Raw genomic sequence first — 27,327 nt, forward strand, 5'->3', positions numbered from 1 at the left:
CATCTCGTCCTTTTTGCGTTGCGTAAAATATAATAATTTACACCACATTAAAGACTTTATAAATTTAAATAAAATGTATACAAACCTTTATTTTCCTAAAAGAGTGCACCAAATCGGCGGCGGCGCTGAGAACCGCTCTCTGCTGTGCTCTCAGCGGCTGCGTTGAGAAGTTTCACCGGAGACGAGCTCAACCCAGCGGTTATGGAGAAAAACAATAACCCAGCGTTAAAATAACCCCACAAGCTGAACCCAGCGTTTGGGTTAAAAAAAATAACCCAGCACCTGGGTAAAAATATTAAAAAATAACCCAATAAAATGACCCAACAAGCTGAACCCAGAATTTGGGTTAAAAAATAAATAAAAATAACAGTATTTTTTAGCATGTACTAACAGACACTTTAATATTTTAAAGTATAAAATACAAATAACACAGTATGGAGTAAATTAACAAAGTGACAATCAACAAAACAAAAACAAAAATTAAGAAATAATAAAAATAAAGAAATTAAGAAATCATTAAAAATTCATTTTTAAGTCAAATAAAGAAACTTAAAAAGAAAAAGAAAAACAGACCATGCTTTACAGTTAATGCAAGTTAATACAAGTTAATGCATTAACTAACATTAGAATACTTAAACTTTGTTTTAATGCTAAATATAAAGTGTAATATAAAGTTAAAATATGTGGAGAAAACAAGTAATATTAACAACTCTTCTATTATCACACTTTATTTTGATATGTTAAACAACAATATATTTAAATGTGCTGAGCAAATTAAAGTTACATTAAGAAATTTTTTTAATAATAATGTAAGAAATAGTTTAAATCCAAATAAAGGAGAGTTTATTATTATTATTATTATTAACAAAAATAATACAACTTTTTAGTTCTCATGTTAGCTCGAGTCCATTAAATAATATTAACAGATGCAACTTTTGATTTTTAATAATGCAATGTATATGTCAAAATTAACGTTAAGATGACTAAATGCTGTAGGAGCATTTTTTTATTGTTAGATCATGTTAACTAGTGTAGTTAACTAATGTTAACAAATGGAACATTATTGTAAAGTATAACCAAAAAGAAGGAAATAAATTAAGTATTTCAAGAATTAAACAGTTTAATTAAAGAGGGAAAGAAACAGTGAATATGCCACTATAAGTTGTAAAGAACATGTAGTGTAGTGATGGAGACATTAGTTGCGTCTGAACTCACATACTGTCCAGTAGGTTCTATATGTGACCCTGGACCACAAAACCAGTCTTAAGTCGCTGGGGTATATTTGTAGCAATAGCCAAAAATATACTGTATGGGTCAAAATTATAAATTTTTCTTTTATGCCAAAAATCATTAGGATATTTAGTAAAGATCATGTTCATTGAAGATATTTTGTAAATTTCCTACCATAAATATATCCAAACGTAATTTTTGATTAGTAATATGCATCGCTAAGAACTTCATTTGGACAACTGTAAAGGTGATTTTCTCAATATTTAGATTAGATTATTTTTTTTGCACCCTCAGATTCCAGATTTTCAAATAGTTGTATCTCAGCCAAATATTGTCCGATCCTAACAGACCATACATCAACGGAAAGCTTATTTATTCTAAAAATTACCCTTATGATTGGTTTTGTGGTCCAGGGTCACATATATTATGAATGTGAGTAGTATGAATGAAAGCTCAGATTCTCACTGGAAGTAGTAGGTCATCCTTTAGGTAGGTGAATTTGTACATTTGTAAGCAGGCGTATGGGGACGCAGTGATTGAGTTGTGCATGTGCAGGTCCGGCTGCGGTTCTGGCGTATCTGCGAGCGGAGCTGCGAGGAGCAGAGCCCTGCAGAATGCTGAAGCTGATGGTGGTGGGTCCTCCGCGGCAGGGGAAGAGCGCTCTGCTGGAGGGGCTGCAGACCGGCAAACCCTCATCCTTCATCAGCACCGACTGCAGCATCCACACATCCAGCTGGGATCTGGAGCGACCCGGAGGAGTGGCGAAATCTGCTGTACGCACCCTCAGTCCACATACACACACACACACACAGGTTTCCATGTTTCATGGGGTTCATTCCATAGGCATACAAACTGTATTTTCTATCCTCTTACCCTGTCATTTATACAAATTTATGTCCTCATTTGTCACAAAAACGCGTACACACTCATAACAGGGTTTCTGTGGGTCCTTCTACAAATTAAAGCCTAACAAGTCTTGCTTATCTAAGGATATCTGAACATTCTTAAATCAAGATACTTTTACTTGAGATGCAAAATGAAAATACAAAGTCTTGTTTTCTGTGAAACTGATCATAAGTGAATTCAAGCTTATAACATCTGCCTTCATTTTGAATACATTTCCCAGACAACAAGGCTTTTTAAGCAAATTAATCTTGATTTCTGAATGTTTCGATATTTGTTCTGGAAAGCAAGACAAAAACACTGAGGAAGATCATCGTGATCAGAAGGTACAGTAAAAGTTATTAGAAGTTGCATTTAATTGCAATGCAACCAAGCATTTAATTATCTGTGAAGTATAAAATATACATGAATATACTGTACCAGAGATATCCAGATTTAGCTATTTAGATATGAATATTCAAAATGTAACTCTTTAGATATAAATATATATATATAATATTTATGCATTTAGCAAAATGCATAATATATCAAAGTTGAATGTAAAATCAAAAATGCATGTATGTAAATCTTAAAATTAAAAAAAAAAAAAAATCTAATCAAATATAAACAGTTAAATCATACATTTACCAATAAATCTATCTATATATGTACATAGTAAATATTTAGGACTGAATCACCCAGTTACTTATCAATTCAGTGATCAGTATGTTCATAACTTTGCTGCCATAAGTTAGTATATTTCTGCTTATTGGTGAGGAAAGTAACTGAAACACACTGTGGACAAATGAAGTCATCTCATGTTGATTCACGTGTGTGACTTCATCGTTTGAGCTTTTACTGAATTCCCAGTCTATTTGATTGTTTTCAGGGCGTTCCTTCACATGTGTTTGTCCCATAATGCTTTTCTCACAGGAAACAAACAGCTCTGATTGCTTTAACCCTGTAAACATGACGAGACAATAATAAGGCAGAAAAAACCTTTAATGGTTTCGCTTTTTTCAGACTTGCTAAAAAGTGCCAACATTTTGACCTCAGGGTTTATGAATGAGTAGCAGTTCTGGTATTTCCAGCTGACCTTTGACCTCTAGCTCTGTTTGTGGCCTTACATGGTTTCTTAGCATGAGTTAACAGTGTTTCCCTTCTCATCATGAGTCCTGAGTCAGAGCCAGACATATAAAACCCAAGAGAGTGTCTCACACACAGATGCACTGATGTCATATAGACATGTTCTCGTAAACACACACACACAGACTGACCTCTTACACGTATATCATGGACAGAAGCAAATGTATACACAAGCTGATGTTATAGAGCCCCAGAGATCTCTCTCCACCTCGAGCAGCTGTGAACACTTACTCCACCGCTGACTCACAGCCAGAGCCTTTTTTGTACTTTTTAAGTTTAGCTTGAGTAATGTTTACGGTTGTTTAAAAGAAAGGTTCACCCACAAATTAAGATTCTGTCATTACTTACTCGCAATCAAATCTGCATTTCTTTAAAATGGAAGTTGGAATTAGTAGAAAGAAATGAAAATAGAGTCAGTTTTTTTTTTTTTTTTCATATTGACTTTAAGTTGTTTGTGCATATTTGTGCAATCTCTGAGTTTGCATCTCGCAGATGTTATTTTGCTTCCGCCACAAAAAAAAATTAATTTGTGAATTTATATATCAGACAATTCTGCTGTTATATTTCTCAATTCTGCATTTTTACCTCACAATTCTGACTTTATATCAATAAAAAAGTCCAAATTTTGAGGTATAAATGCAGAATTGTGAGAGAAAAAGTCAGACTTCTGACTTGCTTGCAATTCCGAGTTTACATCTCATGATTAAGTTTGTATCTTGCAATTCTGATTTTTTTCACAGAATATTTTTTTCCCACCACAAAATTAAAAAGGTAGTTTGTAACTTTTTATCTTACAATTCTGCATTTGTATCTCATAATTCTGCATTTAAATCTTGCAATTCCAAGTTGTATCTCGCAATTCTGTTTATATCTCACACTTCTGCAATTTATATCTCGCAATTAAGAGGGGAAAAAAAGTCACAATTACATTTTTTTTTATTATTTTAAGCTTCCATAGCTTTCCACAAGCTTCCATAGCTTCATAACAAGACAAAATAAACCATAGTTTCACCTCAGCAACTATATAATTTGTCTGAAAATGCCTTGATGAAAGTTATGAAGTGATGTTGTTAATGTGGTGTAATGCCTTTTGTTTCTCCTGTTTATACAGCTTGAATCAGTGTCCTTTAACGTGTGGGACATTGGCGGCCCGGCCAGCATGTCGACGGTGAACCAGTGTTTCTTCACAGATAAGGCTCTGTATATGGTGATCTGGAATCTGGCTTTGGGAGAGGAAGCAGTGGCCAACCTGCAGTCCTGGCTGCTCAACATCGAGGTCAGGAAACAATATGTAACAGACATTATGAAAATCTGAGAGCTTCTGAGCAACTCCTAGTCAGGAGGTCTCCATACAGGTTATAGGTACTGGTTTTGCATATTTAGCATAGATTTCAATTAAAAAATTATGCTTAATTGGCTTAAAGGAATGGGTCATTCTAGGAAACATGTGTTTTCCAATTTGGTGTAGATAAATATGGTTAATGATGATAAATAGCATTTTGTATTTTTATATATTATTGATCTATTATTTATGGAATAGTTCAATAATAGTGGCATAATCTGGCATTGCAAAGCAGTAACTTTTATTTATTGATTTGATTTTGATATACTGATTTAGTATTTACTGTATCTGTTATTTATGGAATAGTTTAATATTAATGAACAGCATTGTCATTGCAAACTAAATAAATCAACTTTCTTTCATTCTAAAAAAGTTGAATGATGATTAGCATTTGTCACTGCAATCTAAACAAGTTGATTTATTTATTGAGTAATAGTAATGAATTAGATTTTGACATTTATTTATTTGTTTATTTATTGAATAGTTGGTAACACTTTACAATAAGGTGTCATTTGTTAACATTAGTTAATGTATTAACTAACATGAACGAACAATGATCAACACATTTATTACAGTATTTATTCATCTTTGTTAATGTTAGTTAATAAAAATACAGTCGTTCATTGTTTATTCATGTTAGCTCACAGTGCATTAACTAATGTTAACAAGCACAACTTGTGATTTTAATAATGCATTAATAAATGTTGAAATTAACATGAACTAAGATTAATAAGTGCTGTAGAAGTATTGTTCAATCTTAGTTCATGTTATCTAATGTGAAGTAATGAACCTTTATTGTAAAGTGTTACCGAATTGTTTAATAATAATAAAGACAAGCTTGCCATTGCAAACTAAGTCATTATAGTTTGTCATTGCACACTAAACGAATGCCATTGCAAATTAAATTAATAGCATATAGTTTGCAATTGCAAAATCTCTATTTAATTATTTATTTAAATTTACAGAGTAGTTCATTACCATTTACAAGCTTTTTTTAATGCTTTGTCAACTAAAATCTAAATATAGCACGTATAAAGATAAAAAGACAAAGGCAAAATGCTGTTCATATATTTTCAAACATTTAAAATATGCATACAGTTTTTGCTTACACAGCAAAGGGTAGTTGGAAATGCAGGCATAGGCAAAAAAATAAATATCCTTAATAACTAAAGGGGAAAAAAAATCTATAGAGACACTACATACAGGTGCATCTCAATAAATTAGAATGTTGTGGAAAAGTTCATTTATTTCAGTAATTCAACTCAAATTGTGAAACTCGTGTATTAAATAAATTCAGTGCACACAGACTGAAGTAGTTTAAGTCTTTGGTTCTTTTAATTGTGATGATTTTGGCTCACATTTAACAAAAACCCACCAATTCACTCTCTCAACAAATTAGAATATGGTGACATGCCAATCAGCTAATCAACTCAAAACACCTGCAAAGGTTTCCTGAGCCTTCAAAATGGTCTCTCAGTTTGGTTCACTAGGCTACACAATCATGGGGAAGACTGCTGATCTGACAGTTGTCCAGAAGACAATCATTGACACCCTTCACAAGGAGGGTAAGCCACAAACATTCATTGCCAAAGAAGCTGGCTGTTCACAGAGTGCTGTATCCAAGCATGTTAACAGAAAGTTGAGTGGAAGGAAAAAGTGTGGAAGAAAAAGATGCACAACCAACCGAGAGAACCGCAGCCTTATGAGGATTGTCAAGCAAAATCGATTCAAGAATTTGGGTGAACTTCACAAGGAATGGACTGAGGCTGGGGTCAAGACATCAAGAGCCACCACACACAGATGTGTCAAGGAATTTGGCTACAGTTGTCCTCTCCTGAACCACAGACAACGTCAGAGGCGTCTTACCTGGGCTAAGGAGAAGAACTGGACTGTTGCCCAGTGGTCCAAAGTCCTCTTTTCAGATGAGAGCAAGTTTTGTATTTCATTTGGAAACCAAGGTCCTAGAGTCTGGAGGAAGGGTGGAGAAGCTCATAGCCCAAGTTGCTTGAAGTCCAGTGTTAAGTTTCCACAGTCTGTGATGATTTGGGGTGCAATGTCATCTGCTGGTCCATTGTGTTTTTTGAAAACCAAAGTCACTGCACCCGTTTACCAAGACATTTGGGAGCACTTCATGCTTCCTTCTGCTGACCAGCTTTTTAAAGATGCTGATTTCATTTTCCAGCAGGATTTGGCACCTGCCCACACTGCCAAAAGCACCAAAAGTTGGTTAAATGACCATGGTGTTGGTGTGCTTGACTGGCCAGCAAACTCACCAGACCTGAACCCCATAGAGAATCTATGGGGTATTGTCAAGAGGAAAATGAGAAACAAGAGACCAAAAAATGCAGATGAGCTGAAGGCCACTGTCAAAGAAACCTGGGCTTCCATACCACCTCAGCAGTGCCACAAACTGATCACCTCCATGCCACGCCGAATTGAGGCAGTAATTGAAGCAAAAGGAGCCCCTACCAAGTATTGAGTACATATACAGTAAATGAACATACTTTCCAGAAGGCCAACAATTCACTAAAAATGTTTTTTCTTTATTGGTCTTATGAAGTATTCTAATTTGTTGAGATAGTGAATTGGTGGGTTTTTGTTAAATGTGAGCCAAAATCATCACAATTAAAAGAACCAAAGACTTAAACTACTTCAGTCTGTGTGCACTGAATTTATTTCATACACGAGTTTCACAATTTGAGTTAAATTACTGAAATAAATGAACTTTTCCACAACATTCTAATTTATTGAGATGCACCTGTATACAAACACAAAATGCTATTTTTATAAACAAAACAAAAAACCTGGCACAAGCTTCTCGTTAAGTCATGTTTTGATGGACACAAATGGCACTTTATAGAGCGACCTGTGTAATGATTGTGTGAACGTGTTTGTGCTCCAGGCTCGCGCTCCTAACTCTTCTGTCATCGTCATCGGGACGCATCTGGACCTCATAGACACTAAGTTTCGCACGGAGCGTGTCGCCACACTGAGGGCCTACATCCTGGCACTTTGCAGAACGCCCTCGGGCGCCCGGGCCAGCGGATACCCCGACATCACCTGGAAACACCTACAGTTAGTGTCATTATCATAACTTCAGCTACACTCTAAAAAAAAAAATCTGTTAAATTTACGGTAAAAAAATGGCAGCTGTGGTTGCCATAATTTTACCGTAAAAATACAGTAGCAACATTTTAGGTTTTATAGTTTTATCTTAAATTTACATTAAAATACCGTAATTTCATTAACTGATATAATGTTAATATATCAATCTAAGTACTGAAATCTGTACCTTTGTAATACACTGATAACCACCAAAAACAGGTGGTGATGAGAAAGTCACATGATGAACCAAAGCCCATCACAAGCAGCATTTAAATATTAACACATATAGAAGGTGCACAGTGTCATTCACACAAACACACATGAAACTGAAATAATGCAATAGGGTCAATATCACCGTAGAGTGCCTTTCAACCCTCACAATACTCACATTTTGGTCTTAATTTTCCATTCGCTTTGTCATGTCATAAATAATAGACCCTTAAGTGCTATAGAAACACATTAGCTGAGCTCCCACACGTTTCTTTAGATAATTATGGGCCATTATTCAAAGCATAAACCATAAGATATATCCACCTTTTCATGGACATATATTACTGTTAAATACGTTTTCATTGCAATATAATTTGCATCTTAATATTTTTTTATTACTTTTATTAAGTAAATAACAGGGTTATTTGTTTGCTTCCAAATTATAAATACATAAGATTTTATGTAAACCATGTGTTTTTAAAGAAACAGAATTCGCATGTATTTTTTCTTATTTGGAGAAAACTGTGATATTGGATGCGGTTTATCGTTTGCATGTTATTGTTACGTTTGCATGTTTATTGTTTGCAAATGTGAAATGTAACACAGGGAATTCTGTGAATGTCAATTTACGGTTATTCACTGTAAATTTATACGTTCTTTTTCAATTCCAAAAATGCTATACTACCGTAAAATGACATGTATTGTCCAATACAGTTTTTCATCGTATATAGTAGGGGAACTTACCGTTAACCATTTAAAAGGTTTTTACTGTAGCATTTTTTCAGTCTTTTACCGTTAAAATCACAGTAATTTTTTACAGTGTACTTTCCTCAATGGACGATCTGTTTTGGTGTTTGATTGTGTGAATGTATGGTGGTTTGGCAGTGAGGTGTCGTGTAAGACTCTGGAAGGCATGGACGGACTCAAGAGGCTGTTGTTTCAGGTCACTTCCTCCATGAAGGACGTCAGCAACCCTGCTAGCTGTCACAAACTCGTGGGAAGACTGGTTAGTGTTCGTTAAGACTGTATGTTTGGCATGAACCACAGTTGTTTCTGACATCTGTTCAGTAAGATGGAAAAACTGAAGTGAAATACTGTTGCTCCACCTCAAAACTTCAGTATGCCTTTTCATTTATACATTAAGAAGGTATTTTTTATCCAAAGCAACTTAAATTTAGTAAAAATACAAGAAAAAGCATGAGCGTGAGGAGGCTATGCTGCAGTAGTATCTTAGTTTCTTTAAGGTGAATTATCCCATGTGTTTGTCTCTTTTGGTGTTTTATACAGATCCCCAAAAGTTACCTGACCCTGCAGGAGGCCATAAAAGCAGAGTGTCTGAGGAGAGACGATGCCGATGAGGTGCAGTACCTGACGGACTCAGAACTGGAGCACATCATCGAGCAGAGTCCCGCCAGTGATATCAAAGACTATGAGGATCTGCAGACCGGTAATGCAAAAATAAATATTAATACAATTATTTGAAATTATTATTATTTATTTTCTTCTGGAAATAAATATAAATAAATAGTATTTATTAAATATAAATATATTATTGATCTAAATAAAATCTAAATAATCTATATTATTTTTTAATGCACATTAATATTTCTGTTAATTTTAACGTTTTAAAATATTTTACACAAATGTTTTATTTATTTGCGTATGTATGCAATAGGATCTACAGACAAGTAGTGCATAACGTGCTATGAAAATAATACCAAACATAAGTGTTTTAATATATATTAATAATATGTTGCACTATATATTATCTTTATGAAGTATTGAATTTTTATTTGATTTTTAAATTATTAAATTAATTTAATTATTTACTTGAAAAAATGGGTAACACTTTACAATAAGGTTCATTAGTTAACAACTTTAGTAAACATGAACTAAGAATGAACAATACTTTACAGCATTTATTAATCTTGGTTCATGTTAATTTCAGCATTTACTAATGCATTATTAAAATCACGAGTTGTTTGTTAACATTAGTTAATGCACTGTGAACTAACATGAGTCAACAATGAACAACTGTATTTTCATTAACTAACATTAACAAAGATTAATAAATAGTGTAATAAATGAATTGTTCATTGTTTGTTCATGTTAGTTAATACATTAACTAATGTTACCAAATGACACCTTATTGTAAAGTGTTACCAAAAATGTAATGATTTTTGTATTGTATTGACCCCATTAGGCTAAAAGAGAAAAGATAATATTTTTTTTATTATTCAAGCTTTTAACTTTTTAAATATATTTTTATATATAAACACAACATCTTTCCTGTACATTATGATGTTTTAATGTCTAATGTAATTTATACAATTTAAAGCAAGTATAAATCTAGGTCTTTATATATATATATATATATATATATATATATATATATATATATATATATATATATATATATATATATATATATATATATATATATATATATATATATATATATATATATATATATATATATATATATATATATATATATATTATTATTATTATTTTTTTTTTTTTTTTTTTGAATCACCCATTATTTTAGCTATGTGATCATTGATAATTTTCTATATCTGTGCATCCCTAGTCTATTTTATTAACAGTTCATCACATTAAAGTTTAAAGTCAGCATGAAATGCTCTCACTGAAACGCTGTAATCTGATGTATTTCCAAGTGGAACAGGATTCAGTGGGATGAATATCGCTGCATTATAGCTGTTTTTTTGTGAATCACACAGCGATCTGTTTCCTTATCGAGACCGGCACTATACTGCATTTCTCTGACACCAGTCATGGCTTGTGTAAGCTCTACTTCCTGGATGCCGTGTGGCTGTCTGAGTGTTTGGAGCGTATCATCAACCTGAGGGGCTCGCGCTCAGTTGCCCGTAACGGGGTCATCAAGGCCGAGGACCTGCGCATGCTGCTGGTGGGCACCGGCTTCACCCAGCAAACAGAAGAACAGTACTTCCAGTTCCTGGCCAAGTTCGAGATCGCTCTGCCAGTCGCCAGCAGCAGGTAAAAAAAACTATGGCTTCATGTTCTTTGTAACGTCAATATATTTCTTAATCTATATTCATTCTGTCTGTCTGTCTGTCAGTCAGTTGGTCTACAGGTATTGTGTAACAATTATGCCAAAATTTATATTTCTCCTCTTCTAAACTAAATAATGAATGATTGATTGATTTTTCTGCAGATGAGTAATGCATATTTTGTGAAAATAGAGTTTTTATTTGATTAGATTTTTAGATTAGATATTTATTAATGTTAAAATATATAGTAATAATATTTAAAAAAATTTGTCTTATATTTATATGGTTCTTAACGTAATATGGGTTGTTGACGTGACATGGCATTTTCACTGTCCCACAAGATAAAAATTAATATAATTAATATTGTTGTTATTTAAAATGCTGTAAATGCTTAAACATTTCTTTGTCCTACATGAACCTTTTGTTATAAAAGCTGCAGTGTTATTGTTGTTTTTTTTTGTTTGTTTTTACATATTTGAGCCAAATCTCAAAATTGTCCTATGGTGTGACTGTCTCAAGCATGGTTCAACAAATTACAACTTTTATAAATGAAAAGGAAAAGCATAAAAATGTTAATAAATACCTCCGGCATAATTGTGCAAGTGTCTATTTTAGTAAATGACAATCATTTTTTTTCATCCATATATTTCTGAAAGCATAGGAACTTGATACATTTTGTCTCTGAAAACCATGTCCTCTGGTGTGACACCATATAAATCGGCCAATTCTAGAGAAAACTTTAATTAGTTAGGTCCCCATTCGTGGTTGTTACTGAAGCCCCCTGTGAAGCCCATGATGTGCACATGGTCAATTTTGTCTCAGAATTGTTCAAATATTAACTTTTTTGGAACGACTACAAAAGTGTTACGTTTTGTTGTACTTTGGTGTGACACCCCTAAATTATTCCATAATCATGGAAAATTATGCAAATTTGTCTTGCTAACTGCTAATGACGGGTTAGCTTTGAATAGAAAGGTCATTAATTGACAGAAAAATGCTGAAACGTCCTTTGGTGTGACAGAAAATGTCCTCCGGTGTGACGCCTGCACTGTCACATCATAGGACAAACATGTCACACCACAGGACAAGGTCTCTTTAAAAAGCATTTTAAATAATAAAATAAGATTTGTTTAACTCCTTTTTATTCTTTAAAAAAAAAATTATTTTCAGTGTTCTTAAGTGCAATAATTAATTTTAATAATTAAACTGTTTTCTGATGTTTTTACAGAAAACTTGTACTGTTATAAAGCGTCATGAAAATAAGCATAAAATGTGATACTTTTTTTGAGATAGAAAGAATTGAGGGAGAGAAATTAGTGGAAGAGAGAGGACTCAGAAATATATAGAGAAAATTAACAGGGATCCACGCAGAAGGGAGAAGATCCTAAGAGAATGATGCCTTAAAAAGAGTACCCATATAATTTAAGGAATATAGTTTGAATATCAATCATATTTAGCTGTGCTGCACATGCAGCGGGGGGCTAGAAGAGTTTCAGTAACATACTGATTGACTAAGAGACTGAATTTTGTTGATGGTTTTTTGTTGTTGTTTAAAAAACATGTTGATATTGTTTGTATCAAAATTAAACTTTCTTTCTCCTTTGACATGTTCAAAATTAAATATAAATAATTTAATAACTACCATTTCTGTCCTATGGTGTGACACACATAAAATAACCACAGATTTGTTTTTATCTCAAAATAGGGAATAGGGAAGATGCAAATATCATTCAACTTAAAATGGTATTATTTTCAGCAGTTTTGAACGAATGACAGCAACATTTTTCTTGTTGTCAAAGTGTGTCTTGAAATTGTCCAACAAGTCATGGGGAAAAAAATGATGTTAATTATAATTTCATATTAAATAAATAGCACTATATAAAAATAAGTGTCTTAACAATGAAAATAAATCTCTCTTGCTATTTATGTATTAAGAGTTTTGTTTTTTTTTCTTAATTTTTGCTATGTCACACCATAGGACAAATGTATAGTACAGTTCAGTAAAAAAAAAGTTAGTGACCCTTTTTTATTTTCTCAAAGATCACACTACAATAATATATGCATTTCTTTTTCAAAAAAGGTTTTTTTTTACCAAAAAAGCATTTTTTACTGCTTATTTGTCAACTACCCATATAAATTTTAACCTATATGAAATATTTATTTATTTATTCATCTATGTGCACATTAAAAATACATGTTTTATTGTGAACATATTGCCAAAAATAATGTTTTAATGTATTAAAAATATTTTTAATTACATACATTTTAATATATGTATAAAATGTTAATCTTAATTTTAGTACATATTTTAATGTCTCAGGATTGCGATTTTATTTAATTTGTGTATTAAATTAATTTAATAATTTTTTTGAATTTATTAGTAGATTATTTGATCATTAATTGATCAAATGTAAATGTGTACCTTGAGTGTAAGTCGCTATGGATAAAAGCGTCTGCCAAATGCATAAATGTCAGTGTCAATGGCTAATATCAATATTTTCTAATATCAGAAAATATTTTTCAAAATTTCCAAACTTTTTTTCTATGTTAGGTTTTTAAAAATGCATTTAACACATTAAAAAAAAATTTAATGCCAGTGATTCATGAACTTTTTCTCCCTATGGGAACCACCTGTCTAGGACGTGTACTGCAAGTCAATTTGGATGCATTGCATATATTACGAGTTATCGTATGTAATGTTTGTCAAGCGTGCAGTGTTTCATACCTGATTTTTCTTCTCTTCATAGTTATCTGTTGCCCCACCTTTTGCCCCCCAAACCTGCCCTGGACATCCATGGCTTTCGGCATCAGAGCAACAACACCATCCAGCGGCATTTCAAGATGAGCTTCGTTCCTGCAGGGTTCTGGGAGCGCTTTATAGCCAGGATGCTAATCAGTTTAAACCAGATGGACGTGCAGGTAAACACACACCCTGAGATGACAACCTAACTGCGCAATAAAGTCAGAATTGCAGTCATTGCAAGTGTAGAATTAGAGGCCACACGCTGACAATGCTTCAGGCTGGCAGTCTGCAGCAGCCTGTGAAACCGCATGGTAAGATGCTTTGCACGCTTTTGCAATCTTAATTTTCCCCAAATAGCCCTGTACTAAAACTTTTTGTAATGCATAGGGCTGTTTGGGGAAAATCTTATAGATATATTTTTCTTATCTTATTTATTTGTTTGTTTGTTTGTTTTTTTAACAAAATAAATATTCTTTTTATAAAATAAAAAATCATTTAAGAAAAAATTATAACAAGGTTTTATAGTACGACTATAAAATTATATATTATATTAAATTATTATAAGTATTATTTTTGTTAATGGTGATAAAATATTAAACACTGTTATGACATAATTATGACAATGTGACTAATCATTATATTGTATTGTATTATACTATATTTTATTATACAAAATATTTTTATATATTTTTCAATAAATAATATAATACGAGTATAAAATAAGTCATATTAATAATAGTGTGACTATAAAAATTATATTATACTATAATATATTATACTATATTATAAATAAAAATTAACAAGACATATATTATATTATATATTATATTTATTATTTTAATGCATCAATGAATTCAATGACAGGATGCCTTACAGGAAGTGAGATGGTATCTTTGCAGCTTTGGCTGTTTGATATGAAACTTTCTATGAATCATTGTACTAGCCCAGTTTGGTGACAGCGCCACCTATTGCTCTGAGTGCAAAAGTATCTGTCGCAAAAACTTCATGTATTTCTGAGGTCCCACTTTGTGCTATTTTGGACCAGTTTTGCATATGGTTTTGTTTGTTTCGCTTTTCCTCTTTCAGTGTTGGTTGAATCTTCACCAAAATTGGTTCAGGTCAGACACAGACAAAGACAAAACCACACAAAAACAATTACTGGATTTTATTCTCCAGAAAAGCCTTAACAGTTTTGCTGGAGAAGACACCAAACAGGAAGTGAGTCATTACCTTGGCAAAGCTTTTGCGTATTGACATGCAGTTTTTCTTTGTATCAACGCCACATTGCCCTGAGAACATCATGAACATTTCTAGTGCCACCTACTGGTCAAAAGTTATAAACCAGACAAATCTGCTCAATCGTTCATTATCCCATTGGAGTTTGGCCATGTTGTATTTTTAATTAATTCTTGCATGACAAGTTCTCGGGTGAAAGTGTCGTTGAAGCCGATCGATGTTAACATTTCTGGCTTGTTTCAGTCAACTGATTTTGATGACTGTCATTGTGATTCTTCGTAATAGGCATTCGAGACCAAAAAGCCCACGAAGAACCAGAGGAACCGCAGTGCGGTGATCTACAGCTTTGCGGGGAACCAGCAGCGCAATCGCTGCAGCACCTTCCGAGTCCGGCGCAGTCAGACCATCTACTGGAAAGAAGGGCTGCTAGTCACCTTTGACGGCGGATATCTGAGGTTAGAAAGGGTTTGTTTTTATTTTTGAGAAATGTTGGTATTTAATGAATAAATATCAATTTATCATCATTTCTCTTACTTCATTCACCCAGTGTTGTTAGTTTTAGCTAAAACTGTTTTGTTATTTAAAATAAAATAAAAAATATTAGATGAAAAACTTAAATTTAAATGAAAAATAGAAATGTTGCTTTGACAGCTAGCTGAAATAAAGTAATAAAAGTAGTAAAGTAAAAATTTAATAAAACTGAAATAAAAATAAATTAAAGTGGTAGTTGACGTACGGCAACCGCACACACGTCCATGTATAACGCTTCTCATAGCTGTGTGAAAATAAGTCTATAGTTGGAACAGTATGTTGTAGCTGATCTGAAAGAGAGAGAGAGAGATGCAGAGCAGGAGGACGCGAGGAACAGGATTGAGAACCGCTGCTTTAAAACATTGATTTTGAAACTTGCAAATCCATTAGAATCGTTAGAAGACAGAATCGCGATTCATGGCGAATCACGCATGGCCTCGCCCCCTTTACTGCGTGTTCCCGGGGGTGGGGTTTATCTGGGTTTGTGACGTCACGAACCTGGGAAGTAGCTCGTTGCAGTCCCTACGAGCCGTTTTTGTGGGCATTAAACTGGCATAATTTTAAAAGACGATACCTCTGTTTGCATTGATCTTTCAGCTTCGTAACTTTGCAGATATTGTTTATGTTCAAACAACAACATTACACACTAATTAATGTTAAAAATTGAAATCGCAATCAACCACCCCTTTAAAGTTAACTATAAACAAAACATAATTATAAAGAAGTAATAAAAATTACAAAAGCACATAACACATTTACTAATACTTCAACTTAAATTAAAATGAAAACAAAAAATATAAAAAAAAAAGCTAATTCAAAATATTAAAAAATAGTGTAATACTATATAAATAATACTAAAATAACACTGTATCCAGCATTTGGACATGTGTTTTGCTGCGAGTTCGCATAGAGTTTGCTGCAAAGCAAAAGGTGCATGCGTTTTAAAAATGTGTCCATAACGAGTTATCCTATGCCTTAGGTGTATAGAAAATTTGTCATATTTCTGTTATTTGTGATAACAGATCAATCTTCTTTGAACCATTAACCGAACCATTAGCAGCACCAAAAGACACAGAAATCATTTGGTTCATTTGGCGATCAGTTCTCAACAACAACAACAACAACAACAATAATAATAATAAATATTACTAAATAAACAATTAATAAGCAATAATATTTGATGATAAAAAAAAATATTTATAAATTACTATTTTATGCCATTTCTGAGAAAAATACATAAATATTTATATTGAGTCTTGTCAAAAGGTTGAAAAATAAACAAACAAATGTAATGTGTATTATTATTATTATTATTATTAATAATAATAATAATAATAATAATAATAACCCATTTAAAAATAAATAAAAATAACTGAATAGGTTAAAAAAGCACATAACAAAAGTACTAAAATTTAAAATGAAAACTAAACTAGACTAAAATGAAAAATAAAATTAATTCAAATATTAATAAAAACTATAATAGCAACACTTACAAGAAAAAACTGACACTGTTTGTCGTCCACAGCGTAGAGTCGTCTGACCTGAACTGGAAGAAAAAGAAAAGCGGAGGCATCAAGATTATCTGCCAGTCAGAGACGAGGGATTTCTCAGCGATGGCTTTTATCACGGATCACGTTAACTCTCTCATAGAGCAGTGGTTTCCTGGTGAGGACACCTCTAGATATTATTCTGAATCGCTACAGATTTCTGATATATTAAATCGTGTGCAACATTAATACAGAATGTGCATCACTTTTTTTTGCCATTTTAGACATCTTCAAATGGGGAGTTTAGAGCCTTAATTATTTGTTTTGTGTGTGTGTGTGTGTGTATCTATATCTATATACATATATGGTACTGCGGGGCTAAAGGCACACCTTAATGTTCTATTCACTGCAGCAAAAATGTATAGTTGCAGAAAAAATATATAAGTTGTATTGAACATTAATGGAGCAACATATTTTGTGTGAAGATAAATTAAAGTTGTTTATTTTGTTTAAAAATCTTATAAATGTATGAGGTGGCAAGGTGGGCCTTTTACCCCACATAGGGGGTAAAAGGCACATGGTATTGATACAAATAATTCAGCTAAAATAATTGGTTTAATAATGTCTAAGTTAATACTTGTTCAAAACAATCACTTTAGCAAAGTTTGTACTGTTTTCTGCTTAATTTGAAAAAAAAGTTATGTCATTAAAATGTTAATATAAAAAAATATATTTTAAAATACAGAAACAAAATCATTTTAATAAGTAAAGATTCTGAAGGAGATCCAATAATAATTGTAAATATATTTACAGTAGTGTTCCTGTGGCTAAGTGGTAGAGCATTGCTTTAGCAGCGCAAAAGGTCATGAGTTCAATTCCCAGGGGACACACTTACTGATAAAAAAATTGGATAGCCTGAGGTCGCTTGCGTCTGCTAAATGTAAATGTAGTAACAACAAATGATATTTTATTATATGATATGATTAATATCATGTTTTAAATATGATGGTTTCATTCTAAACATGGTGATTATCTCAAACCCGTCACCATAGGGTATTAATGTGGACGTGCAGCTGTTTGTTTCAGTACGGCGTTAATGTTGCACTGTGGGAGTTTGCTTTGTGTCAGTGCAGAGCTGCTTCCCAGTATTAACACGCTGCCAGTCAGCAACACAGGTGCAGCACAAACACACGCTGAACTCTATAGATGGCCTCACGACTTAGACTGTAGTTTATACAGCAGCACTGATTGATTCATTAGTCCACATAAAGCCTGTTAATTACAGCAGACGCATCAGCACACACCTGCTCCATTCAGCCGTTACACATGTGACACTCAGCTCAAATGTTTGTGGGTAAACAGACTCACTGCTGTGTGACGTTATTAACACATGCTTGTGATGCTGATTGTATGCGTGCTCTAATCATGAGATTTTTGAGCCTTTTCACAACACTGAACATACACACAATATACAGTATATGTATTTACTCAGAAATTATTTAAAAAGGTGATTGATTTATCGATTTACTTATTTTTAATTGTTTATTATTATTATTATTATTATTATAGATTTATTTTTCAGCCTTTTTGACAACACTGAATGTACAGCTCAATTATTTATGTATTTGCTGAAGAATGGCCTAAAATGGTGATTTGTGTATGTATTTTATTTATGTTTATTTGTTTTTAATTGTTTATTATTATTATTATTATTATTGTTGTTGTTGTTTTTATTATAGATTTTTTATTTTTCAGCACTCAATATACATCTTAGTTATTCATTTGCTCAGAAATTACTTAAATTGGCGATTTATTAGTTTGATCATTTTTAGTATTATTTTTCAGCTTTTTGACAACACTGAATATACAGCTCAATATTTATGTATTTGCTCAGAAAGTGCTTGTTTTAATTGTTGTTGTTTATTTTTCAGCCTTTTGACAACACTATATATGTCTTCATCTATATATATATATATATATATATATATATATATATATATATATATATATATATATATATATATATATATATATATATATATATGTATATGTATTATTTTATTTTTATTCTTTGTTTACTTAGTATTATTTATTTATCAATTGTTTGTTTTATTCTATTCTATCCAGAGGAACCATCATTTCAGCCAAACAGCTATTGTAGAAAAAATGGATTCAGTTCAGTTTCAATAATTCTGACTTTTTAAATGTCTCGAGCCATTTTCATTAAGCCTTGATGAATGTCTTTTTATATAAAGATGAACATCTGTGTACAGACGTTTATGATTAACATGCACATGCTGCTCTCTCCCGGTCCAGCGCTGACAGGCAGTGAGAGCGACGGCTCTCGTCTCATAGAGCAGTATGCGCCCTGTCCGTACTGCAGCTCTGGACCTCGGCTGTCCGACCCACTGCCTCTGTCCGGCTCCAGCCACAGCACCGTCCACTACTTCAACATGGAGGACTGCGTGCTGGCAGCTGTGGACAAAGAGCACATCATCTGCCCCAACCACCCCAAACAGCCTGTCCCGCTACAGGAGCTGGTGCCCGAGCTCTTCATGACCGACTTCCCTTCACGGTATGATAACAGTTACGCTTTTAACCATCTGATGTATATTATTATACTAGTTTCTGTATGAAATGGCGTGTATCAAAAAAGCTAAAAACCACAAAATAAAATCATCATAAAATCTTAAAATATATATACATATATTAGATGCAGTAGTAAGTATCTGTTTGTTTGCATTTAGTTCCAATTAAAAACAACTATCAAATTAATCTTTATTTCATCATACCAATTTCCAGATTAACTAAATAAGCAAAAAACCGCAAAAAAACACAAAACATCACAGGATTCATCAAATTCAAGTCTAAAGGCCTTTCCACACTGAGCACGATGCGATAAAGCGAGGCAAATCACCTGCGAATGTTGCTTTCACACCGAGCGCGAAACGAATGTTCGCCTTCTGCTAATTCACGCCTGCACGCTAGGTGGCGCCGACCAACAATGCATTTTTCCTCAGATATGTATCGCGTGTATGGATTTAACATCTAAATTAAGATAAACAAATTTTGGTTCTACACCAGAAACACAAACTATCTATAATGCTTACAAGAATAGCCTACATCCTAAAATATAATTAGAAGTACAATTAGCATCAAGCTACACTTGAAAATGTATTTAATTATTAATGTGTTTGCTTATAGTGTGATTTATAGTTGATTTTGATTCTAAAATAATAAGCAGACACACTCTTTGTATGTTTAATAACGCTACACTGCTAATATTAGTCATGAACATCCTTTATTGCTATAAAAAAAAAGAGCTGCATACAAAATGCATACAGAAAATATATCGTCATAATCATGTCTATTTGCTTTCATATTTCAAGTGTAGAACAATGTTTCACTCGATTTTTTTTTAATTTTTATTTTAATACGAAAGATCTAGAGAGTGAAGGCGCTCTGACTCATAACACTCGCGCACGTGGAAGAAAATGGACGGTGCTCTGCAGATCGCATGATTCAGTGGATAATTATTAGAAATGTTATTCTGTATGAAGAACATGAGATAATAAATCTGTTCTCAAATACCAACGATAACAAGAACTCAGCATCCACTCTCTTATCCAGGATGCTCTTCTTCGTTGTTTGTTTACACTTGTTTTCGAAACAGCGCCACCATTCTCACCATTTTGTGCAACAGCAGCTGCTCCGGTCACGTGATCCTGATTGGACGGCCCGTGTTTTCCCTTTGCGAAACTGAAAAGATTCGTCGGACTGGACAAAAAAAAAACATTCGCATTTTCACTGCGCGAATGTTCGCGGTTTATGTGGAAGCATCCATAGGAAGCTGTTGTTTTATTCCAGCGCGTTATCACGTCCGAAGTTCGTTTCGCTTTTTCACGCTCAGTGTGGAAAGGCCTTAAAGCTGATGTTATTGTGGTTTTCCCACCAAAATGATGTAATTTCCTGGAGGCGTCAGCGCGATCACTTGCATTTTTCTTATAACATCTTATATTGTCATTCGGAACTGCAAAGGGTCTCTCACGTGCACTCACGATATCAGCAAAATGTTGTGCTTTTTTAGAAAACAAACAGGATGCGCTTTCTGCCGTCTCTGTCTCTCTGAACAGGAGCGCTTCACAAAAATGAACAAACTCAGCAAATACTTGCCTCACAGACATGATAAATATATCTAGAAAGTAGTGCTGGGCAGTATGACCAAAAATTTATATCATGGTCACGGTATATGACTGTATTTATTTTTTTCATGCATGACTGGGTGTTTTTTCACATTTTCTACTGATTGAGAGGAAAAACTGCAGTAGATTGACTTAGAATGCCCTATTTTACTGTCATGATGAGTGAATATTGTAGAAAAATTCCACACTAAATAGTGACTAAACACAACACATTAATACATGTTAACCAGGAGTCATTCTCATTTATAATCGTAACATCGTCTGATAAGATCAACTTGCATCTACACTAAAAAGTGGCTATGTGGTGGTTTTGGCTATATTACTTTTTGTCTCATGTAGCGCACTGCCTGTGTCTGAGTAACAAACTAAAAAACAACAAATAAAAAAAGTGCATAATATTAACAGACGAACTATGCTCATATTTATAATTCCAAACAATCAGTAAGCTACAGGTGCTTGGAAACGCTGTTTTCATCACCATAATAATTGATGGATATCTAAAATAAGGAGGAAGCCTAAAACAAACCAGATGCGTGGCCCGTGTCTGAGCTATGATGTGAAAATTGTCCCGAAGCCGTAAATAAGTCGGGGCCCGTGGTAAGCACTGTCGGTTTTGTCTTAAGTGAATGTAAATAGTTTGCGAAAGAGAACAGTTTCCGAAACAAATTCAAATCCTGCGTTTAACGGAGTTAAATAAATGATAATATTCAGTGATGTGATGTATGTTCTCTGTGTGGAGTAACATCTGGCGCAGTTGCAGCTTGTAGGCTACTTATTACTAAAACAAATATAAAGCAAACAATTAGCATTAATAGTCATTCATTTTACTGATTTTTATTCTTATTTGTAAAATAATGGAACATTAGGCCATGAATATTGTCTCAAGTCATGGAAATTAATTGGTAAAAATGTGTACAAACCCTGTATTCAGTATCTAGAAGGAACAAATTCCTTGAGAACTGTAACTTTCCGCTCAAGTCCATTTTCGTCATCATAACCTTCACATTCTTTCTGATTTGAGTGATCCATCTGTATCAAGCCAGCTAAATATGTTTAACATGTCAATTCTTGCTAATTATGCAGTTATATTATGGGCCTTTGGCATGAATTATGCTCGTGATAGAGCTGTAGTGAAAACCACGACGCTCCGACTTTTAAAAAATCCCCTCTACGCTCTAGTCAAAATCACTCCGCTCCACTCACACACTTGGTTTTGGTCGTCAGTGTAAACGCTGCACACCTGGTCCTAATAACCAGCGCTCACATGGGTTTAATGGAGCTGAATCAGAGTGGGTTAGGCTTGAGTTATAGCACACATATAATCAAGGCTTTCAGGCTGCTGTGCTCTCGTCTCGGCATGACGTGTGTGTTTTCTGTGCATTTATGGTTCATCACATAAATTGGATTATTAATTCTGAAGTTAAAATGGAAACAGAATCTGCTAGTTTGGTCTTTGAGCCACGTCAAACACATCTCTTTGAAGAGGTTCCTCTGTGACACAGGCCTGAAGTACAGTCCCACTGGGTGTTGAAAATCACAGCATTATGAATTGATGAATCTCATGGTTACTAGATTTGTGCATTTGGCAGAAACTTTCATCAGAAAAGTGACTTACAACTCTAGCTGAAACATTCACATCCCACTTTAATGTGAAAATCCATCAGAAATTAAAAAGAGCCTGACCAAGTTATTATATTCTGATTTACAAAGACATTTTTTTTAAATAATTTAGAATAACATGCGATGATAAATTGTTCCAATTAGGATCAGGAACATGCATTAAGAAAGGGCTGATTTGAGTTTCATGTGGACTTTTATTAGAAAACATTAGAAAATGTGTAGTAATATTGTGAGTCAAGTAAACAGCAGTTGTAGACTGGATTTTTTTGCTGAATTGTTTAAATTCGTTTTGGCACAAATTTAACATGACCATCTATTTATTTATTTTGGATTCATGCAAGCCCATAATGAATTGCAGCAAGCACAAAATGTAGCAGACAGAGTCCAGAAAAATGTTATAAATATTTATACATAGGAATGTTATTTAAGTATTATATTAGTATTGGCATTAGTATTATAAGTAATTAAATAATACTTATTATTATTTAAGTGTTTTTTTTTGCAACTAGAAAGTGTCAATAGAAATAGTGTAAAAAATGACACACGCATATGTTTTAATATTATTATTTATAATTTAATGTTATTTATAATTATAGTTTAGTTATTATATTTATAATTATATTATTATTCAGATTAATTACTAATAATAGTAATACCAATACTATGTAATAATGCGCAATGCTAATACAATGCTTAAAATATTTATACTTATAACAATTTATGACATTTTTCTGGACTCTGTCGGCCACATTTTGTATTTAGTATATATTTAGTAATTGTTTATATAACGAAAGAACAAATAAACTAATAAAAATGATAAAAGACATAACTAAAATAAAAAAAAATCGCTTATTCAAAATATCAATAAATACTATAACAGTATATAAATATTAAAAATAATACTACTGTCAGACTTATCAGATATTTGTGTAAATGAATAATCTCATCTTTTGAATAATCATTTATGAAGTAATTTTATTTGCTGTATTATCCAAAAGCAGGCATCCTTGCATGATTATAATGATTGACTTTAAAAATGTGAAGCTGTTTTTACTCTGTTAAAAGTATCACACATTTGTTATGAAAAATCATATCTTTTGCTTTGCATCCATTAAGTTACATATCAGAAAATAAATCAAATTAGATGAAGGACCGTACCTTTTATTAAGTGTTTAATTGACTGTATTATCCAAAAATAGGCATGATTATCATGATGATTAAATCTAATACTGAATTTCCACTATATTGTGATGAGATTTTGGTCACTCTGCCGATGCATAAATGTCCCAGTTTTACCGCACCACCACACTTACGGTTTAAGAATAAGATGGAAAATTGCTGATGCAGTTGTTGGTCTGAATAAATAAAGTTTATCTACGAGTAAACAAAAACTGCTGATCACGTCAAAACAGGTTAATGCTCATTAGAGCTGCTATTCACAACAGGCCTGTTATAAAGTCTTTTCAAAGAGAAAGTTGAAAGGTCACGATTTGCGAGTAAAGCAGTTTAGCTTGACCTTATTAGTATTTCCAAACTGTATTAAGAACATATTCCAGTAATTTTGCTGTTACCGAGGATCTGTTTTTCATCCTGACTGAAATCAAACCTGACTGGTGTTGCTAAACTAATGACTCAAAAGTTAACATAAAAATACATAACGCACAAAAATTTTTTTATTTCATCCTTATTATGTAATATTATTGAGGAGTTGGGTTTTTTTGGGGGGGGGGGTTAATCTATTATCTATTTATATGCTCAGATTGTTAATGTACAAGATTTTTCACGTGTGTATATATATATATATATATATATGTATGTATGGTATGTATGGTATGGTATGTATGGTAGGGTATGTATGTAGGGTATGTATGTAATGTATGTATTGGCACAACGTCAAAAAGTACTTGCCCCCTAAACCTAATAACTGCTTGTGCCACCCTTTGCAGCAACAACTGCAGTCAAGTCAGTTACAGCGCTGTGGAGGAATTTTGGCCCACTCTTCTTTGCAGAATTGTTTTAATTCAGCCACATTGGAGGGTTTTCGAGCATGAATGGACCGTTTAAGGTCATGCCACAGCATTTCAATTGGATTTAAGTCCAGACTTTGATTTGACCACTGCAAAACCTTAATTTAGTTTTTCTTGAGACATTCAGAGGTGGACTTGCTGGTGTGTTTCGGATCATTGTCCTGCTGCATAACCCAAGTGCGCTTGAGCTTGAGGTCACAAACTGTTGGCCGGACATTCTCCTTCAGGATTTTCTGATAGAGTGCAGAATTCATGGTTCCATCAATTATGGCAAGTCATCCAGGTCCTGAAGCTGCAAAGCAGCCTCAGACCATCACACTACCACCACCATGTTAGACTGTTGGTGTGATGTTCTTTTTATGAAATGCTGTGTTGGTTTTACGCTAGATGTAACGGGACACACACCTTCCAAAAAGTTCAACTTTTGTTGCATCAGTCCACAGAATATTTGCCCAAAAGTCTCGGGGATAATCAAGATATTTTTTGGCAAATGTGAGACGAGCCTTTGTGTTCTTTTTGGTCAGCAATGGCTTTTGCCTTGGAACTCTCCCATGGATGCTGTTTTTGCCCAGTCTCTTTCTTATTGTTGAATCATGAACACTGACCTTGATTGAGGCAAGTGAGGCCTGCAGTTCTTTAGATGTTGTTCTGGGTTCTTTTATGACGTCCTGGATGAGTCGTCTTTGTGCTCTTGGAGTAATTTTGGTAGGCCGGCCACTCCAGAGAAGGTTCACCACTGTTCCAAGTTTTCTCCATTTGTGGATAATGGCTCTGACCATGGTTTGCTGGAGTCCCAAAGCCTTAGAAATGGCTTTATAACCCTTTCCAGACTGATACATGTAAACTATTTTGTTTCTCATCGGTTTATGAATTTCTTAAGATCGTGGAATGATGTGTTGCTCTTTAAACATGCTTCACTTTGTCAGACAGGTTCTATTTAAGTGATTTCTTGATTCAACAGGTCTGGCAGTAATCAGGCATGGGTTTGGCTAGTGAAATTTAACTCAGCTTTCTAAAATAATGTGGTTAATCACAGTTCTTTCATGATTTAATAGGAGGGGGCAATTAATTTTTCACGTAGGGCCAGGTAGGTTTGGACTGCTTTTTTCCCTGGACATATACATACATACATACACATACATACATGCATATATAGTTTTATATTTATATAATTAATCATTTCTGTAATTCATTAGAAGTAATGAATAAAGCATATATACTATATTATATTTTATATATATATATATATATATATATATATATATATATATATATATATATATATATATATATATATATATATATATATATATATATATATATATATATATATATATATATATATATATATATATATATATATATATATATATATATATAAGGTCATGGTCCTTCGAGCCGGAGCCTCATTGATGATCGGTGGATATGTCTAGTCACTCCCTGCCCTCATTGTCTCAGCATGAGCGCCCACGGCGCCAAGCTCAGCTCCCTGCACATTATGATGATTTCATCCTGCAATATCGTCAGCTAGCTACCCAAGTACCTGCTACCTTCTTTTCATGGTGTGTATAGGTGTGTATATATATATATATATATATAAAATTATAGTAAATTAAAGTAAATTATATGCATATACACATACACACACTATTTTATTTCAGCTTTATATAAGTTCTATCAAAAATGATTTAAAACTTTTAGTTAACAGTGGCTGCACTGTCTGGCATCACAGTGTAAACAGTTTCAGATTATGAAACACTCGAGTTGAAAACAAAAGATTTACATGAGCTTCATCCCAACAGCAGTGTGGCCCGGAGACGTCTTGAATTATACAGAAGGGATGAATGATTTTACCAATTATTCATATGATTATGCAAACAGCATAATCCTCTTGGCTTGATGTCTTATAAATGAGTGTTTCCTGTTAATATCTTTGCCGCAAGTTTGTTTCACACACCCATAAGGAAGTGGTAAGGAAGGAGAGCATTGAAAGCATCTGTACGTGCGATCAGCCAGCAGAGGCGGTTCAAAGCACATGTCAGATGAAATGCCGTTCCCATATGGAGCTTTCATGGGAATGATTAGGAGTGACGGCTGACTAAATGGACTCGTTTTGCTTTGACAGACTATGGGTTTGATTCACAGCAGCCAGAAGATTGGAGCTGGAAAGAGAGAACAAAGCTGTCGGCTAATGATAGAGATCTTACAAAATGTCACAAGTCAGAATGTGTGTAGTTTGGGGTCGCTAAGAATTTTTTTTTTTTAAGAAGTCTCTAATGCTCACAGAGGCTGTGTTTATTTGATCGAAATACAGTAAAACCAGTAATATTGTGAAATATTTTTACAAATATTAATACAAATATTTTTATATTAAAATATCTGTTTAGTTTTTGAATACAAAGCTCTTCAAGGTTCAGCGTCTGACTGACTGACTGACTGACTGATACTTTTAAATTTTTTACTAAACTTTTTAATGAAAGTCTTACTGACCTTAAACTTGAATGCTGGTATATATTATTATTTATGTGTGTGTA

At 33.3% G+C, this 27,327-nt stretch overlaps 1 protein-coding gene across 4 annotated transcripts in view; it reads left to right on the plus strand.

The window, feature by feature from the left end:
* Positions 1–27,327, plus strand: part of lrrk1 (leucine-rich repeat kinase 1) — a 103,211-nt gene that overhangs the window by 37,705 nt on the left and 38,179 nt on the right. For 3 of the 4 annotated variants that reach the window (XM_058781411.1, XM_058781410.1, XM_058781413.1), the window contains 11 exons: positions 1,786–2,003; positions 4,370–4,534; positions 7,503–7,675; positions 8,801–8,921; positions 9,203–9,362; positions 10,657–10,933; positions 13,695–13,866; positions 14,777–14,908; positions 15,212–15,381; positions 16,983–17,122; positions 19,261–19,519. In XM_058781411.1, the coding sequence (XP_058637394.1) occupies positions 1,786–2,003; positions 4,370–4,534; positions 7,503–7,675; positions 8,801–8,921; positions 9,203–9,362; positions 10,657–10,933; positions 13,695–13,866; positions 14,777–14,908; positions 15,212–15,381; positions 16,983–17,122; positions 19,261–19,519 (1,987 nt within the window). The remainder of the gene's footprint in view (positions 1–1,785; positions 2,004–4,369; positions 4,535–7,502; positions 7,676–8,800; positions 8,922–9,202; positions 9,363–10,656; positions 10,934–13,694; positions 13,867–14,776; positions 14,909–15,211; positions 15,382–16,982; positions 17,123–19,260; positions 19,520–27,327) is intronic. The other variant, XM_058781412.1, reaches the window with a different exon arrangement.

This window comes from Onychostoma macrolepis, chromosome 07 (assembly GCF_012432095.1).
Source record: "Onychostoma macrolepis isolate SWU-2019 chromosome 07, ASM1243209v1, whole genome shotgun sequence".
Classification (NCBI taxonomy): domain Eukaryota; kingdom Metazoa; phylum Chordata; class Actinopteri; order Cypriniformes; family Cyprinidae; genus Onychostoma; species Onychostoma macrolepis.